This window comes from Acyrthosiphon pisum, chromosome X (genome assembly GCF_005508785.2).
Source record: "Acyrthosiphon pisum isolate AL4f chromosome X, pea_aphid_22Mar2018_4r6ur, whole genome shotgun sequence".
Lineage (NCBI taxonomy): Eukaryota > Metazoa > Arthropoda > Insecta > Hemiptera > Aphididae > Acyrthosiphon > Acyrthosiphon pisum.
The window spans coordinates 67,111,491-67,130,939 of record NC_042493.1 but is presented as its reverse complement, the minus strand read 5'-3'; the positions used below and the strand labels follow the sequence as shown (position 1 = coordinate 67,130,939).

The 19,449-nt window shown below is 29.4% G+C and overlaps 1 protein-coding gene across 1 annotated transcript in view; it reads left to right on the top strand.

Annotated features, from left to right (window-relative positions):
* The first annotated feature begins 12,401 nt into the window (after positions 1–12,401).
* The window catches only part of LOC100162238 (ras-related GTP-binding protein A-like), a 9,802-nt gene continuing 2,754 nt past the window's right edge, over positions 12,402–19,449 (top strand). The window contains exon 1 of the mRNA XM_008180430.1: positions 12,402–12,515. Within this exon, the coding sequence (XP_008178652.1) occupies positions 12,402–12,515 (114 nt within the window). The remainder of the gene's footprint in view (positions 12,516–19,449) is intronic.

The window sequence follows — 19,449 nt, the reverse complement described above, 5'->3', positions numbered from 1 at the left end:
AAATGTTTTCCCGAATTTGACAGTCTTACAATAGTATTTACAACGTCTGGCATTTATTATAGGAATTTAGTAAAATATTGGAGTTGATATAAATATATAATATACACAATTATTAAAGAATTGATACACAGAGTTTATTGTTCGAAAATGAACGTAGATAATATATTACCTACAAAGAGGACATATGGTGTGTATGTAGTACAGTAGTATACTGTATATGTGAGCAAATGGGAATTAAATGATTGAATTAATAGAAAATTGTTGTAATTAATAATTTAGTAGTTTAATAGTGCAATAAGGGTTTTTAAAAAGGGAAAAATTTTAAAAAAATTCACGGGAAATTGGAAATTTTGGGAAAAACTAAAAATGTGGTTTTGATTGACTGACTGATCAACGTAGAGCCTAAACTATGATAGCTGTGGATTTGAAATGTTTATTATATTTACGAGTTGTTCTGAAAATATATATTAGGTATGTCAATTACTAAAAATAGTATAAATATCATAAATTAATGATAATATTTCTGAACTTTTTAAGGTATATTTTCAATTAGGCCACTTTTTATTATAATATGAAAACATATAATAATCAATATAAAAAAATAATGATCGACAAATATATGGGCGTTTTATGTTAATAGTTTGTATACAAATAACTAATAAGTACACCTGTTAGTCATAAATGACAAAATACAATTAATGGGGTGTTAAATTCGATTAAATTCGAAAACGTATACGCAATAGAATTCGTTATTTATTGAAAAAAAAACAATAATACTACCTATTTATTTGTTAATATTTTTTTGACAGCTACGTCTAAAAAATTGAGTTTATAAGATATCAATCATGAGCTGATTAAAAATGTGTTTGGCCTACGAAATATTTTCCTGTGTTAAAATCGTATTTACGTGTACACATATCACTTTTTTGCAAGTTATTTTGATAGGTTATGCCATGATGTAGGTATAGTGAAATATACCAATATATTAATATAGGTACCTACATCAAATATGGCTACATAAAAGTTTCAAGTCCTTGTGAAGTTATGAATAATTTTTTTGAATTGCAACAAAATATCTAAAATCGGCTACAAAAAAGTCGGCTTAAGCTGAGTTCACAATACACCATGACGTGTGAAATAATCACGGTTACCACAGTTATCAAACAATACCCTATATTTTTTACCGTGTGGTTACATTTATGTGTGGAAAAATGGTAACTAAAATAAAATAATATAATCTTATCATTTGTGGATACCAGTGTACAGTGGTATTTTATATTTTATATTTTAATATACTTTGTAAATAAACGTATGGGTATTAATCACCTTTGTAATAAAATACCTAACCGAACTTAACCTACACATTTTTTCTACTGCATACTCAAAATATATAATATACCTAGCTTAATAAAACCAGAAATGTATTTTGTGGGTACCCTTTTTCATAATGTTTGTGTTATAATATTATCAATTATAAAATTGTGAGATCACAAAACGTCAAAACCACATCAAACATTCTTGAAAAGTAATTATTAGTACAATACATTTTTTTTTTAATACTGAAAAAATATAAAATTTTCAGTGTCTAGAAAACTCCCATGGCCCATTAAAATCGGCAATTCAATTATACTATCCCGTGCGTTTTTGTATGTGTAAGAAAATGTAAATTCGAAAATCTGCATGTTAGAGTGTGTTCTCATTATGTCATCAAACATTCTGATAACATAAGATTTTATAAATAGATTTTCATAACATTCATATGGGTCTAAAAACAATAATCCAAAAGTGTGTCTAATCCATTGTCCTATTTCGGATGAAATATGATTATAAGCTACAGATAATCCAAATTTGTATACACTTCGCCACCAAGCTTGAGTCAAATGGAATCTGCAACCCACTATTTCAGTGTTAGGCCAAACATCTCCAACAACTTGGTGAATTGCCATCTCAAAGTCTATCGTGACCCATTTTGGAGAAAATTGTATACTTAATTAATTTAATAAATTATTTATTTTATGGAAAGTATATGCATAAGTTTCATAACTTTTATTTAGTAGTAAGCAAAATATAATAGGAATATAATGTACATTTTTAAGTATGTGGATGGTAAACATTTGAGTAAAAAACCGAGGACAAAATTTAAATGTTCCATCCATGTATATTGAATCTATTTCCGATAATAACTTTAAATTTGTGTTACAAGAAAATATAATCACGTGTTTTTCTATGTCATTAAATAATAAAAAAGGCTCACCTTCCTTCGTCACCGGTTTCATATTTTCTAAAGCTTCATGTACTCCGGCGAGATCTTTAAGTACAGCAGGAAGAATTTTCTTTAGCTTTTCATAAATATTTTTACTTATTCTTTTCACGTCTATAATTCGATGACAAATTTTCACAAATTTCTTCCATAACAATTTTCTTTGGTTTTCTATGAAGATCATCTTCAGCTTTTCTTTTACAAGCTGAATTAATTATTTGACGATCAATTAAATTCCTTGTATATGGACCATGGTTTATGTGTGTTACATTCTTGCTTTCGGAGCAAATTTTATTTGTTTGATCTGTATATACTATAGAATCACACTTACGATCTATGCACTTCCAACGAGTTGTGCCGTCCAATTTTGTATTAGCTTTTGAAAATTTAAAAAGTTTAAAAACTAATAAAGACATTCCCCGATTACTTTCAATAAATTCGGCCATAATTTAATTAATTTTAATTTAAAAAGAAATGTCTGTATGTAGGTACCGCGAGAACACTTTCACACTGAGTGTTTATTGTCGTTTCGTACAATGTGTGTGTGTGTGTGCCGTGTTAAATTGATGACAACGATAACATATAGGTACTTAATTGGTTTTCCATAATATAATATATATATTAGATAAGATGAAAACGATAAGGAAAACGATACTACTATCTATAGAATATATAGGTATACTTACTAGTATATATACTTTGGACTCATCACTATAACTGATTGCATCGCGTTTTATATTATATTATATCAAACATGGAAAAATACTGGTTTATCTTTATTAAATTAAACTTACATTGAAGAGTAAAGATAATAAAATTAGTAACATTTTTCAAACAAAAATTAATTTTTAGGTAATTTATTTGACTGAAATCATTTTATTATTTTTTTTCACTCAGTTATAGGTATAATAATGTTTATCAAAAAATTATATTTTTGGATACAATCATATTTAATTAAATATAAAAATTGTTAAGTTCAGTTGTTCCACTCAAAAGAAGCCAAATACCTCGGCCTGCTACTCGACAGGAGACTCACCTGGGGCCCTCATCTCAAAAACAAAAGGAAATAGCTAAACTCCCACCTACACGTCATCAGACCTCTCCTCAAATCAAACATGAACCTGTCCAACCGTTTACTTTTATATAAAAGTCTCCTCTAACCAATATGGTCATACGGAATCGCCGTCTGGGGCACTGCCAAACCATCAAACCTCCGGACAATCCAAGCTTTCCAATCTATATGTCTTCGCATGGTCGCCAAAGCACTTATTGGTATGTCACAAACGCCGCTTTACATCAAGACCTCAAAGTACAATCCATCATAACAGCAACCACATTCTATTCAAGACTTCACCGCAAAATGCAAGGCCACTCCAACAAATTAATATCCAATCTTCACTCAAAACATCTTCCCGGCAACCCCACCCGCCGACTTAACAGAAATGATCTGACCGTTATTATTATTATTACATTATTATAATGTATGTTTGAATAATACATTTATTTAAATCAAACCACGTGTTTACGGTAAGTAATATACCTACGTTATTAAGGACCAAACAATATGACGTCTACAATCTACAATAATATTATGCAATATTTATTGAATCAAAAACTAAACAATAAAATTGTGAACTTGTGCGTTGGAACGAACACCGACTGACATATCGTGAACGCGAATTTTAAAGTGTACAAACCGAATTTACGTACAAATAACATATCGATATCCACGGGTTTCAGAAGCAATAAACTTAAAAAATAAAGCACAAACGGCAATTGAAAAGACGAAACGAATCGAGAAAAACGAAAAAAGGAATACTAACGATTAACGACCGACGCCGGCGTCAAATGCGATAGCATCGGCGGATAGATTCATTAAAAGTAGTTATGGTACATTGCCAAAAAAGCTACGTATACCACTTTTGGCAATGCACCCCAAAAATATCGTAGCGGTTAATCCGGTAATGATTGTTTTCGGTAATATTTAAAAGATTATAATACCTATGTAGAAAAGTCTGTATCAACGTCAAGGTTTGTTGTTTGTTGGATTCCAACGGGTAGAAAATTGTATTGTTCATTTTCACACCGTGCGTTTTAACAATATAACAAAGGTACATTACGGTTGCACAAGTGTATTGTACATCAATAACATAATAAGAATATATTATGACCTATCGGCTACCTCAGATTCAAAATAAGTTCGTAATTATAGTTAGGTATTGACGTGTTGTAAATCGTTTTGAACTTTTTTTATCATCATGAAATCGTTTAAGTTCGGTAACAAAAACTATAGAATATATTTTGTATAATTTTTTTAATATATCACTTATACACGTATGAAAATATCACAATATTATTCCTATTTTTGACGAACTATATGTAGGTACTTTTAATGTAGGTATTTATTTTATATTGTGGATACCAGTGTACAGTGGTATTTTATATCTTATATTTTAATAAACTTGGTAAATAAATGTATGGGTATAAATCACCTTTGTAATAGAATACCTAACCAAACTTAACCTACACATTTTTTATCCCTGCAAACTCAAAATATATAATATACCTAGCTTAATAAAACCAGAAATGTATTTTGTGGGTCCCCTTCTTCAAAATGTTTGTGTTATAATTTTATCAATTATAATATTGTGAGATCACAAAACCACACCAAACATTCTTGGAAATCAAACATTAGTACAATATATTTTTTTTTTAATACTGAAAAAATATAAAATATATATAATAAAAAACACTTAGGTATATCGGCGCTTAAATTAATATTGAACGCAATCACATTATTTTGCAAAGCTTGTGAATTAAAGATTAATTTTGAAAAAAAGTTTGACGAAAACCGACAAATTCGAGCTGAAAAACACGTTAAAAGTGCCAAAAGCCAAAGAGATCAAGTTCAAAGGGAATCACAACAACTTTTAACGAATCAACCTACCAAATCAGATTTAATATAATCAACATAAATATAAAATTATTTATTTATTGATTTAAATGATAAATCGTTATAGGTAAACGTTGACAAATAAAATTCAAAAACCTGGAAAATTCAAGAAACAAGCTTACAATTATTTGATTTTTATAAACATTTTTAATATTACACTTATTGTAATTAATAATTATTTATAAAATAATAAAGAATAGGTAATACATTTACTAAATCCATATTTTTAAATTTTTTATGCATATTTTACGGTCTTTAAGTGCATATTTTAGCACTTATATTATTGTGTTTTTAAATGCTATACGTCCCGAACCCTGATTTTCATAAGGATAAATAACTTGAGCGTATAAATTATATTTAAACATCCCAGTTGGATAAAATTATTTCTGAGTGTTCATCCTGAAAGTGGGTTTAATTTTAATGTGTGGAATCTTCCTGTTATCTTTTAGATTCTGAGCGGAGCGATGAATGTATTGATTTTACAATTAAATATGATTTTCTTTCTTTTTGTTTTTAAATTTGTGTCTGTCATCGCCTTTTAGGACAGTAAAAATTCTTAGAATTTCGTCTACAGTATCTTTTCTGAAAGAAAAATGAATCTTCTTGGTACTTTTGGGGGTCAAAAGTAAAAAATTTGCAATCATTTTCAAAAGCGCCGTGGAAAAAAAAAATTAAGGAAAAACGGGAATATTTACCAAAAATTGATTTTCTTGGTACTTGGTTTAGGTTATGAATTCCAAATTTTCAGTTACGAATGGTTACTAATCGGTTACTAAAACCTAGTTTGGTTTTGAACTTCCTAAGTAGAATATTTCAATGTGCGGGTGCTGGTGTAACTGTAACGTTACGCCAGCACCCGGTTGGGAAAAACGGTTTTTCTGGTATTTGGTTTAGGTTACGAATTCCACATTAGGCCGAAATATTCACCACATAAAAAGGAGAACTTTGACTGTGTCATTTTTATTTTTTTGTTATAGGAACTTCAAAAAAAGTTAAAAAAGTTTGAAAAACACAAATAATAATATATATTTTGAAACCATAAGAACTTTTTTCGTATAAGTGATATCCAAAAAAAAACTATATTGCACAGCTTAAGTTCACCTTTATATGTAGTGAAAATTTCGTTTCTTAGTTATGAGTTTATGACTGTAACCATCTCAGTTCTTTCCCGTGCCAAAACGTTTTTGGTATGCCGTACGTGTATAAGACGGAGACAACATTGCGGTTGTGATGTTCTCTTAAATCAGCAGTTCCTAAATTTTTATGAGTGTGACACAAACATTTTTAATTTAACTTATTTTAGTGACCCAAACACATCTTTCGTCTATTTACATCAAATTGGTAATTATGCATATTTATCTATTCTCAAATACCTAAATAAAATAAATATATTTTAATATACGTACCTATACCAAATCTACGATATTCTAGAATGTTTCTTCTTAAAAGTGGAATTAAAATAATTTAATAATACATTAATATGTAAGTAATGATTTAAGACTTAAATCAATACTTTGATGGCTCTGCTCAGAATCTAAAAATGGTTTAAAATATCTGATATCGTACAGGCTTACACAAAAAAATATATTCCGACAGTCTGTATTCGCTCAGGAGAATCGTTTTTCGAATACAAATAGGTATATACAATAATTTATCATTGAATTTAAATTTTACACATTTAACACATATTATAATAAAGTGACTTACTCATAGACAAGTTACACTCGAGACCAACAACTGTACAGTAGACCTGTCACCTACTTTCCTCCTTTTTAAAATTATTTGTAAATTAATAAAACACAATACTCATTATATTTTTTTTTTTATATAATCAGGGGATTATCAATTGATAACTTCAGATAGTATAATACTAAGATCGTTTCAAATGATATATCTTTCACTGTGTCTATCTATCGCTTTAAAAATCAAAAAATAATTAATTTGACAGTGAAATGGTACAACAGTGGTGATATGAAACGGCGGTGAAACGGGATACGACCAAGGAAGACACATAATCCTAATTCTACTAGATTATCATGTACCTATCATGTACCAGCAGGTGTTTTTTTTTAAGAAAGTGTAAAAGTAAAAACTCGGTTTACTTAAAAATGTTCTTTGGTGACTTACGGAAATAATTATAATTATATAGACATTAGGTATATAGCAATAAATAATGAATAATGTATCACTTTATTTATCTACATACATATAAGAGACCTAGCTAAATAATCATCGATTTTTTTAGGTCTTTTGTGCAGTGTAATAGACAAATCAGAGGCTCCTAAATAAATTCTAACTATCGAGTCCCTGGTGCTATGGCCCCTCCCTACCCCCCTTAATCCGGGCTTGCATATATCAAAAACCACCAGACGGCCATTTATATTATTCAATCTACCGTATAGGTTGCCAAGTTGGATTAAGTATAAAAACGATTAACTTGGTATAACTTTGAAACTGAAAAAGAGTTAGAAATTATTCACTTACGTATAAGCACCTCGTGGGGTCAACAATCTACAACAGGTAGCAAGTGCAAGAACCACTATGTAAGTATGTGCCAAAAAAGTATTTTCTAAAATTCTCATTTTAAAGTGGTGCTTGCTCAAGTTTTTTTAAAATTCAAGGTGATAAACAAACATTTTCAAGTTTAGAACACCTTTTCACCGAATATTAAATAACGAATTGAACAATGTTTGAATCATATAGAGTTGGCATTTTAACGGGTGTACGGGGTCAACTAGTTTTTGATAAGATATAAAATAAGAGTATAAGACACAACATTTTGTCACAGCGTCGACCATCATTACGTTTGGCACCTATTATACGGCTATAAGGTTAGGGAGCCTCACTGAAAAAAATTAATTAAATAGTCATTTTACAACCGTGGAGAGGTATAATGTATATAATATATAATTTATACCTATTGTACCAATTGACTATTGTATCTACTATTGAATGAATAATGTAAAAACGACAGACGAAAAAAATAATGAAAACATTCTTGGTTTTTGAAGGATTTAGAACTATCAGAGAACCATTTTTGTATGTAAACAATGATTATCACGGTAGACGTGATACAATCGTTCCGTGTACATATAAGTCAATATATGCATTACAATACATGACGGAGACCCTCGTATACACTATGATATTGATATAACTTATGACAACGATATGTATTGTTATACTATACAGACTGCAAGTATTGGAAGGAGAACGTGTTATATTGTCATTGTCAACGCGTTTTGGAACCGTGAAAACAGTTGTCGTGGATGGTGGGTAGCGGGCTGGGGGTGGTTGTGATAGAATTAATGCACCCTTCGGGACCAGAAAAAGACCTTTATGACCCCAAAGGGAACACCGTCACAATATAATGTGGCGTCCGATCCGTCGTCCATTGATCGAGTGGGGCGCTACGAGTGGAACCACGGAGAGTGTGTTAACCTGTGGCCGCGTCGAACAGGTTGTGCGCATCTATACCAACATTGTTAATCCCGACGCGTCCACGAAACGTCTATTAATACTGCACTGCTGTTTGTCTCGGGGTCGGTGGTGGCTTCGCTTCCAGTACGAGACCGATCGTAGGATTTTTCGACTCGTCCCACTTGCAAACGGTAATCGATGACAACGACGAAGATATAGTAATTATATTCATCGGTAATATTTTTACTATCATTATTATTACTCGCTGTGTTAGCGATGGGTAATGTACCTATATAATATACTATATTACTATTGTACTGTTTCGCCGTTTTTCTATTTACACATATATGATCTGTATGACTGTAGTCACGTGTATTGTGTATTCAGTTTATCGAGCTTATACTGCATCAGGGATGGTAAACAGATTCATAATCATAACGGTAGATCACTAGATGGAAACCAGAAATGAAGAGATCGTTCCGATCTTCATAACCACAATTCTCTTTCTCATTTATAGCAATAGTATATTAGAAATGACACAAAAAAATCGCTATATCAGTAGATATAATCATTTATATTTTACTTTGAAAATGTTTGTATAGGTACATTATATTATTTGTTCGGATTTGTCATATTTAAGTAAAAACAAATCTATTAGAAATATATATCTTATAAATATTTAAATGGGGGTTACAAAATGTATTGAGATTATGTGTAGGTATGTTAAATGAATCACTTGTGTATACCTAAGTCATCGCGATGACTATTTTAATTTTGGTGATAAACATCAGTATTTATTCAATTTAAGTCTTCGTATCACTAAAAATAAGTTATATTCTCAACGAAAACGTATTTTTAAATTTTTTATTCTGGAATAGGTTTAAATGTACAGTAAATTCTGTGTTAATACCCGAGACTAAGCTTTCAATCATCGACCATGCCATTTGTATGATTTTGTGTCCATCAAATATTGTTATTACTAATTTTATATATAGCTCTAAAGTCTAAATATACATACGTTTTTATAATTGATACAATTTAAATCTCAAATAATAAATACACATTTTGGTATTGCCAATTCCAGCTATAATCCAATACATGTGTACCACCCTTAATACTATTTTCATCATATATTATCTTAAATAATATCATATGTATAAACACTACATAATTATGTTATTATAGGACCTATACATTTAAAAATAAAAATAATCCATTTGATATCTTATTACATTTGTACGCACACGCACATGCCTACTTATACAATAAACATTAAACATTTATACACGGACATTGTTTTATAAAAATATAAATGTATATTTATAAATATTTAAATGAATTTCTTCTTTTACAAAATTCATGTAAGTAAGTAGGCATTGATTAGTATGCTGTGTTATATGGCAACCTATGTATTTTAGGAACCTCGCTTTCTTCTTCTTCTTCTTCTTCTTCTTCTTCGGTTTTAAAGGCCATTGAGGCCCATTACCGCAACACAAATTTGCTTTTGGAACCTCACTTTAAGTTAACAAAACTGTAATATATTATATATAATATAAGTAGGTACATAAACTGGTATACATTTTATTTTTATTGTTTTAAGTAATTATACTAACGACATTTTGGAAATTATAATTAAAATTAAAATGTATAGAGTAGAATAATAAGGACCGTAGCAACTAGCAACTAGCAATAAGATTTTAAAATTGTCATACTGATCTGTACATATTAATGAACTATTTAGTACCATACTGTAATTGCACCTATACATGTCTTTCAATTAGTCAATAGCGTGTTATTCATGCTATTATAAAATTTATATTAAAAATTGCAGTTTAACAAACATTTAATGTGAATTGTAAATTCACACAATTATAATATCATTAATAAATTAATGGAATACATTTTTTTACACACATACCGAATAAACGTGCGTCCAAAATTTCATGGCAGACATACAATTAATGACAAGCTACACTGTAGTCGATAAAACGACACATTTTTGGTATAATGAATACCTATTATAATGATAGGTAGATAATAATAATCGTCAATCGATGAAGTATTTAACCAACAGACGCGAATAAACAATATTATATAAGTGGTTCTAAACGTTGGGCACAAAATTACAAAAATAATTTACATACCTACATAGTATATAATAAAAATTCACATAGTTTTTTAAGTGGGTATTTCAATTTTTTTTCTTTTTAACCATAAAAACGGTCGTCTTTGGATAACAAGGGTCGAGATCACATAATATTGTATGGTGTACGACCTGATTGCATGTCCTACTGATCTGTCAAAATCTTATCTGTGCATACGTAGAATAAAATAAAATTAAGCCAAATATAATAATACTCTTATATGCCTTAATATATAATAATAATAATATTTTTTTAGATCGATATTATTCGATAATTAATACGAATCAGCCTAAACTATATTTAAATATTGTCTAAAGGTTTTATTCATCGTATAATCTTAGTGTATGGTTATTGACCTTCAAACTTATAGGGTCTCAAAGATTCAAAACATTTCCGGTACACTATAGATTACACACTGTTGAATGTTAATATAATAGTTAATGTTATAGTAAATAAGTTGTAGTATAAGCTATAATATATGGGGGAGTCGTTATTACTTATTCGGAGTTGTTCCTCATGAATTGTACATTATCAATATACGATAATGCTTTTAAGCATAACATAAACTGAATTATAGTAAATAAATAATAGGTACTTTATATAATACGATAATTATTAATTATTTCTACATTTTAAATGAGTGACCACTCAGAATGTAATTTAAAATTAATAAACATTTAACTATATTCTTATCGAAAGAAGAAGATTCCTACAGGCCGCATCGAACTCCGATTTTTTATTTTATTTCAAATAATGGTATAATATAATTTGTAAAAAAAAGCTTAAAATTTTATTATTTTTGAAGTCATATTATAAAGTTTGAGATTAAAATATTGAAAAACGAAGTTCGATGCGACCTGTAGAATATTTAGAATATTAACTCTCCATTAGTTAAAAAAAAAAATATCCAATTAGGTTAATTCTTTAGGACAGGATCTTATGCCCGTAGAACGTAATTTGGTGTACAAAATTACATTGCCACCGGGTGCCTTAAATTAAAAACATTTATTTTCTCAATTTCTATCGATATCATAGACATATAAAACAATTAGATAGCGGACTGCATAATATTACATAAAATTACGTTCAGGGCCGGTCTTAGGAGACTATGAGACTATAAATATTTTTTCTGGATCACTTTGCTTTTCCTGTTGGCTTTCGTAATCAAACTGTCCTTTTCTTTTTCTCGATCGAGATATGATATAATAATATATTATAAAATAAATAATATTAGTTCAATTTACCGGCTACCTTATTCATAATACCCTATTTATTAATAGGGTTATTAATACCCCTTATTATTAATAAAATAAAATACCCTAGACTAATAAATTCCTATAGTTATTACTTATTATAACTACTTATTACTATATAATGTTTATTTAAAATATAAAAAACTAAGATAGTATGTGCTGATACAGAATTCCGGGGCTCCCACGGTCACGAAGGTGATGCATTATAATATCTTATAGCATGCTAATCATATATTATGCTATACCCGTTGGCCGTTAAATAATTATACCATATGTAGTTAAAATATATTTTTCTAAAATTATTAAGATGATGTCATTGTTTGATATTTTTTGCCAAAGATATCCAATATCCATACGTATAAACATACAAAATGGAAGCTATCGAGGGCGCAGCAGTTGAGTACACATCAGATGGTGAGATATCTGAACAAATGTCAGCCACAGTTAAACATTCATTACGTAAATTAGGAAAACGAAAAATAAACGTGAGTATATATTTTTTATATTATTTATAGTCAATGATTATTTGAATTTTTAATTACCACTTTAATTATTTTAATAGTTTTGATATTTTCAAGACGGGATTTCATTTCTAGGAGGAAGAACTATAAATTTGTGTTACTATATAAATGCAACAGCGGTACGACTTTATTATAATATTTAAAAAAAAGTAATAGTATTTATGAGTTTATGCCGTTATTTGAACTTATCCTATATTGACTACTTGAGTCGAATGAAATACATATCATAATACCTACCATACAACTAGCATGATTTATGCTTATAAGTTCTAAGTTATAACAGTGCTTGGAAAGTTTCTTTAAAAAAGCGATCAGTTCACATTCATATTCATCTTGTTAAAAAGGTACTAAATGATTTCTCATATCAGACTTAAATAAATGAACTAGTTCCTTTCCTTGTTAATAAATAAAGAACATTTTTCGTTCAACAATAAATAATAATTTTAAAATTCTTTTAATATCATTTGTAGGTAGGTAGTAATAAATTTTTTACTGTGTAGTTATTTTGTTTTTAAAATGTTTAATTAGTTTATTTCATACAAGTTAAGACCGAGAAGACCACCGTCACTGACTTGACATTTTATAAACATTGTCAATATTATCGATCGTATAATAATATGGTCGTATATGTTTAATATAACTGCTCATTTTATCTACTATTTATTTATTTATTTGTGCACATGTATACATGTATATTGTATATATTAGTTTTAGGATTTTTGATAAAATAGTACCTATTTCCAGATACCCGCTCACAACTGTTCTTGAAAATTTAGTATTTATAATATTTATTTAGTATTTAGTATTTTATGTGTGAAAAAATGTCTATCCCCTCCCCCCTCTAAGGCAAATTCTTAATAACGCCACTTATTCCCGAAAGGGTTTACGGGAGCTTGGAACAACAAACCCATAGCCAATATTTTAATCAATTTTTATAACACCCCTCCCCCCAGCCACAATAAAAACCCCATGAGTACTGTCCACTGGTAGACTGTTATGTACCTACATACGACAAAACGTGGACGTCGTGGACCAATGAATTATGTTTGTGTTGTCGTGTTGAAAACTTTTTTTTTATGCATTTTGTCGGCAGCTTATAAAATCGCAACAGTAAATACAAAAAAAAATTGTATGTTTAATTTTTTATTATTAATTTTTAATTGTTACCTTGTCTCTTGAGATGTGTCTGATGATGTACCTATTTATTAAATTTGATTTGATAGATTTTGTTAATGGGTCGGGGCAGTTCCGGAAAAACTAGCATGCGGTCCATCATTTTTCAAAACTGTAAACCCAAAGACACCAGAAGATTATGCGCAACATGTAATATCATTACGGATGAATTCTTAAAAATAATTATTAGCTAACAATGATTAACACATTTTTAGATCAAGTTGAAACGACACAATCATCTCTCGAAAATATGCTGCTCAACATTAAGGATTGCGGAGGGTAAGTTTTTATCAAACAGTTTAACTATCTAGATTCTAAATAATATGATACCAGATTTAAAATTTATTTATGGATAATTCTCTCTCCTTTTATTTAAAACGTTAACAAAATCTTCAATACCACTGAATTCATTAGAGTTTTGGAACTTTTTTTGCAACGTTGTGCAGCAGGTGACTCTTAATAAGTAAATAGATCACGTTTTAATACTATAATATTATTATACTCGTATTTTATCTCTCATAATAATGTTCGCCATGAAGAGCGGCTGTGAACTCGTGCAGGAAGCAGTTTACTGGACGATAAATAATAATATAATATATAATGATCCAACAACAATAAAACACGACGTCGGGTGGTCATTGGGGTGTGTAACGACTAAAGACTAACAACCAAGAAGGTGCGTAGGCCAGACTTACAGTTCAGTTGGTGACGCGTTCCAAACTCACCGATCTATATCAGCGCAGGTGCTAGAAACATTCGTAATCGGTAGGTATTCGGGTATAATATTCTCCGTAAAACTCGAGATACCGACTGGAAGGGCAAATATCATATTATTATATAATAATAACAACAATAATAATACCCCCCGTCAACTACACTGACCGGAATGTGTGAGTGTGTGAGTTTCATAATTGTTGTACTACTTAAAGAGTGTCCTGTGGACATAGATACTTCCGTTTTTCAAATGAGAACCCCCGGTACCTATATACTGAAAACTATTGAGTAAATTCTTTTTCTGAATATTTTTAGGTATCAGGATAAACATTTTAGGAGTAGTTTTTGAGTTACAATTTAACTTTGTTTAGATACTAAAAATGCATTAGGAAGATAGGTGGGGCCGTGGGTGCTATGGTAATTTGTAAATTTCAGTGGCTAATAAGTAATATTAATCTATCAACATTAATAATTTGTAAAAATAACCAATGTATAGTACCTACTAGATCAAATATTACATCTATATTATATTCTGTAATACCATTTTTAAGGACTATTATCCTTATTATGTATAAGCATTTTAATGAGCGTGTACCAGTTGCCCTCAAAAGTACATTTTCTACCAATTCTCGCCAAACCATCTAGAGCAAAATGCACCAGTTGTCCTTACATATTATTATATATTTATATGCATTATACACGATTATAATACCAACCAGTAAATAGGGTAAGTAAATATGTAAATAATAATAATATATATATATATAATATAATAGTAAAATAATAAATACTATAATTATATTTATTTAGAAAATCTTCGATTTGGGTTTTTTGTTTAGGTATGAGCGATTTGTGATATTTTTTATTACGTGTACACTATACTAATAGCAACTGATTTACTAGTTTGACCTTCTTTAAGAAGATTTAGAAAACATTTCATGAGAAAATTCATAAAAATCCTGACAATTTTCGATTTATTTTTAGGTTAGAAATCCATAAAGTTTTTTCATAGCTAACATTAGAAATTTGAATAGAAGATCCTCAACAAATTTTTATATCATTATCAACAAAAAGAAAAGTTCACCGAAAGTTATACCTATGCTATTTATAACCATGAGATATTTTTTATTTTTATTAACAATTTTTTTAATTATTAAATTTGATTGTTTATGCAAGGTTTATTTATAGAAAGACACATGACTCACCTATTTTGAGAGTTAGTATTAAAATAAATAATAATGTATGTAATAATATGTGTAAACTGGGTAACTGGTACATTTTTAAAATGCTAAAAACAGCTGTTGAGGGCAACTTGCCAACAACCATCTTAATAACTGAGAAACCACTTATTCAAATATTGAATAAGGTTCATCAAAATCATCAAATAAATTATCCATTAAGTAATTTATAGAAAAAAATACTTTGAACTTTCTCATTTGAAATATAGAAGTTTGCATTAATACAGGGCACTACTTAAAAAGTACAAAAATATTCAAGAAATTGAAAAAAATGGTCTTTGAGTAAGTATCTATATTAAAAATGTATTTAAATAAAAATACATTAATAAAGAAAATACGAGGAAGAATGTTTGCTTGGCGAATTACCCTGTATATTATGTAGGTGTGTTCATAGTATAAGGAATAAGAAGTATGTTCAATTATAAGACGTGTTTTTTTAAGGGGCAATGTATAATTTATATAGGCAACCAACAATAAAAACAAGACAACGTCACGAGTATACATTTAATCTTATGCAATGCAGTATACACAAAAACACAAGGCGATGCACTCTAGGATGAAAACACGGTTTGAGTTGACCATACTTCTTGTATCTTTCACTATGAGTGTGTGATTAAAATTGTACCTAAATGATAAATGGTATATAATCCGTAAATTCAATGCTTTTTGTAGTTGACATAAGAATGGAGCAATTGACATAAGTTCTATAAAACCATCACCTACTTCATGGGTTGGTAAATATGGTAATAATCCGAAAAAATGTTTAAGCCAAACACCAAGTTCGGAATTGGTACCATATTCTCTTGCCAATATTTTATTTTATTTTTTAAACCAACATTGCGCTAAATGAAACTGACGAGTGACAACACATCAATTGACAACCCAGAAATAAATTAATAACTGCGTTATAAGCTGCTTTTTCAAAATTTGAATGAAATTTTACATTTATAGTTTTACTCGTTAAAGCAACTCACAATTTTTTCATTTCTAACCACATAGAAAATATATATTGATATGTGTACATATACTGTATGTGTAATAATTATGTTTGAAGATGTGTGTTGTTTATAATTGATAAAAGTAATTAGGAGCGTAACTAAATGTTCCATCGCCAAGAACGTTTTCAGATTCACAAAGATGTTTTAAATTTTCAGCAGGTACTTGTAAACAAAATAAATAGTTTTTCTCGATTGACGAAACAAAATTGTTCATTATTAGTCTTAACATCGACTTGGGTTTCAAACAGTTGGTCAAACACTTCATTAGTAGTTGTGGGAATTTTTGGGAAATGTTTTTACGAATCCCATAAGCCGATTCTCTCAATAATTTAATGTCATTATGAACTATTACGAGATTAGTGTCTTCAATTTCCTTACGTGTTATCTTAATTGGTCTTGCATGTGAGTCTTCTTTAGATTTCCTTTTGACGGAAGTTCTAACACACTGAACAACTAAATTATGATCAGCACCTTGTTGGATCGTGATTATGTAAATTATTATTTGAAAAAGACAATATTTTATCAATAGTTAATTCACTAAAAAACTTTTTGTACATTTGGCTGAGACACGATTGAGCATAAAAACACCTTTTTTGCCACACGATTGAGCATACATTGTCGGCGTATCAAAGGAAATTGAAATACAAAAGAAAACCAGCACGATTGAGCATAAAAAACTCTGCAACGTTGAGGCCGAACGGTTTTACCACCGCGGTTTTTACGTTCGTGAAAAACATACATGATTAAATTTAGCGCACCATACACAACGGTTTTACCGTTCGTCGCCGTTCGCCGCCGCCGCGTGCTCACCAACACCATAATACAAGTTCACGTTTAGCGTTTCCTATGTTCAAGCAAACTGATATTTGAAAATATGACAGAGTTTTACCAGTTGCCCGACCTACATATCACCGACTGCATGACTGTGGCATATTAAGGTTGATATAATATTCCCTATAGATTTTATATAATATTTTAGATTCTGAGCGGAGCGATGAATGTATTTTATCTTTACAATCTTAATCTTTACAATTTTATCTTTTATTATAATATTTTCTCGCTCAAACACATTATAAGAAACTAAACAACCAAACACAATACTTTTATTATGCGGGTAAAAAGGCAATTCGTCCAAACGCAGACCGCCCGTAATATTGTACTGTTCTGATATACTAATCGCCACTAATCGTTCGCGGCATTGTGACTATCGGACAACAAAAACCAGTGGCGAATGCTGACTCCTATGTATGGGCATGCTCATTTATCATAATGTATTGTAGTTCTATTTAATTTATAAATAAGACATTAATTAAAATAATATTAATTATATTAATTTAATTATAATTATATTACAAAATTCATTGACGAAGCGCAACTGACTGAGCATGGGTGGTTAGTACCACGGCTAAAGGTCTCGGAGTAACCGGTATTTCACAGCGATAATAAGCGTCGTAAGCTTAGAAATAGATAAAATTTTTCTCATACATTATGGTTTTGTAATATTATATTATTGATGACAAAATAATTTTTGTATTTTTATCAATTAGGTTACGTTTTTCTTGTTAAGCATGCGGCGCATGCTGAGCACACCTGGAGAATTCGCCACTGACAAAAACATACCTATAATACCTCTATGGTCGTTAATTATAACTTTAAATTGTCTTTATTTTATTAATTTGTTTATTTGTGCACCATTTGTATTTTAACTATTTTTTTGTTTATCGTATTAAACACGGGATTGGCAGCAGTATGAATTTATAATAAATGCTATTAGGTACCTTCTACTTTATTTATTTCGCTTTGATCCACACTAACCTCAATAGGTAACAAGTTAGGTGATTTTAAAAATGTATATTCTGAACGCATTTATGGGTGTAATGGTGTATTATTATATATTTCAATAGTACATACCTACGCCGTTGAATGGATGAGAGTATTGAATCTTACAATGAAATATATAATTTTAATAGCCGTTTGAACAATTACAAAATAATAAATTTAATTCGATTATTCAGGTCGTTTACCTTACCACAATAGTACCTACACTAATATGTGTGGATCTTCTTAGATAAAATATTATAAAAATTGTTGGTAACAATATTTATAATTCCTGTGAATTTTGTTCCTGTGAACAGCCTTATTTTCCCGAATTTTATGTGTTTTTTTTAAGTAAGTTTTCATTCAAATGAAATCTCTCATACGGTGATACTATAAGTAGTATATTTTAGATTCTGAGTGGAACGATGAATGTATTGATTTTACAATGATGTGTGTTTTTTTTTAAATTTTTTTTTTTATTTTTGTGTCTGTCATCACCTTTTAGGACAGTAAAAGTGATGGATTTTCTTCAACAGTACCTTTTCTGATAGGAAAGTGAATCTAGTTGGTACTTTGGGGGGTCAAAAGTAAAATTTTTCCAATAGTTTTCAAAAGCGCCGTGAAAAACAAAAGAAAAATTAAGGAAAAACGGGAATTTTTACGCAAAATCTGTTTTCGAGAAAATCGATTTTGGTTTTTGGTGTAACTTTAAAAAAAATGACCGTAGATACATGAAATTTTGACTGAATGTTTATCTTAGCATTTTCTATACATCATAAAATTTTCAAAACATTTTGATTTATTTTGAGCTCTTTACGGACATTTTCATTTTCCATTTTTTTTTTAGTTTTTTTTATTTGTTGGATAAAAAAGCTTGAAAATTTAATAGAAGGCTCCTAGTATATTGTTTCAGAGGCAGATGAAAAATATTAAAAATCCTGAGTCACAGTTTTTTTT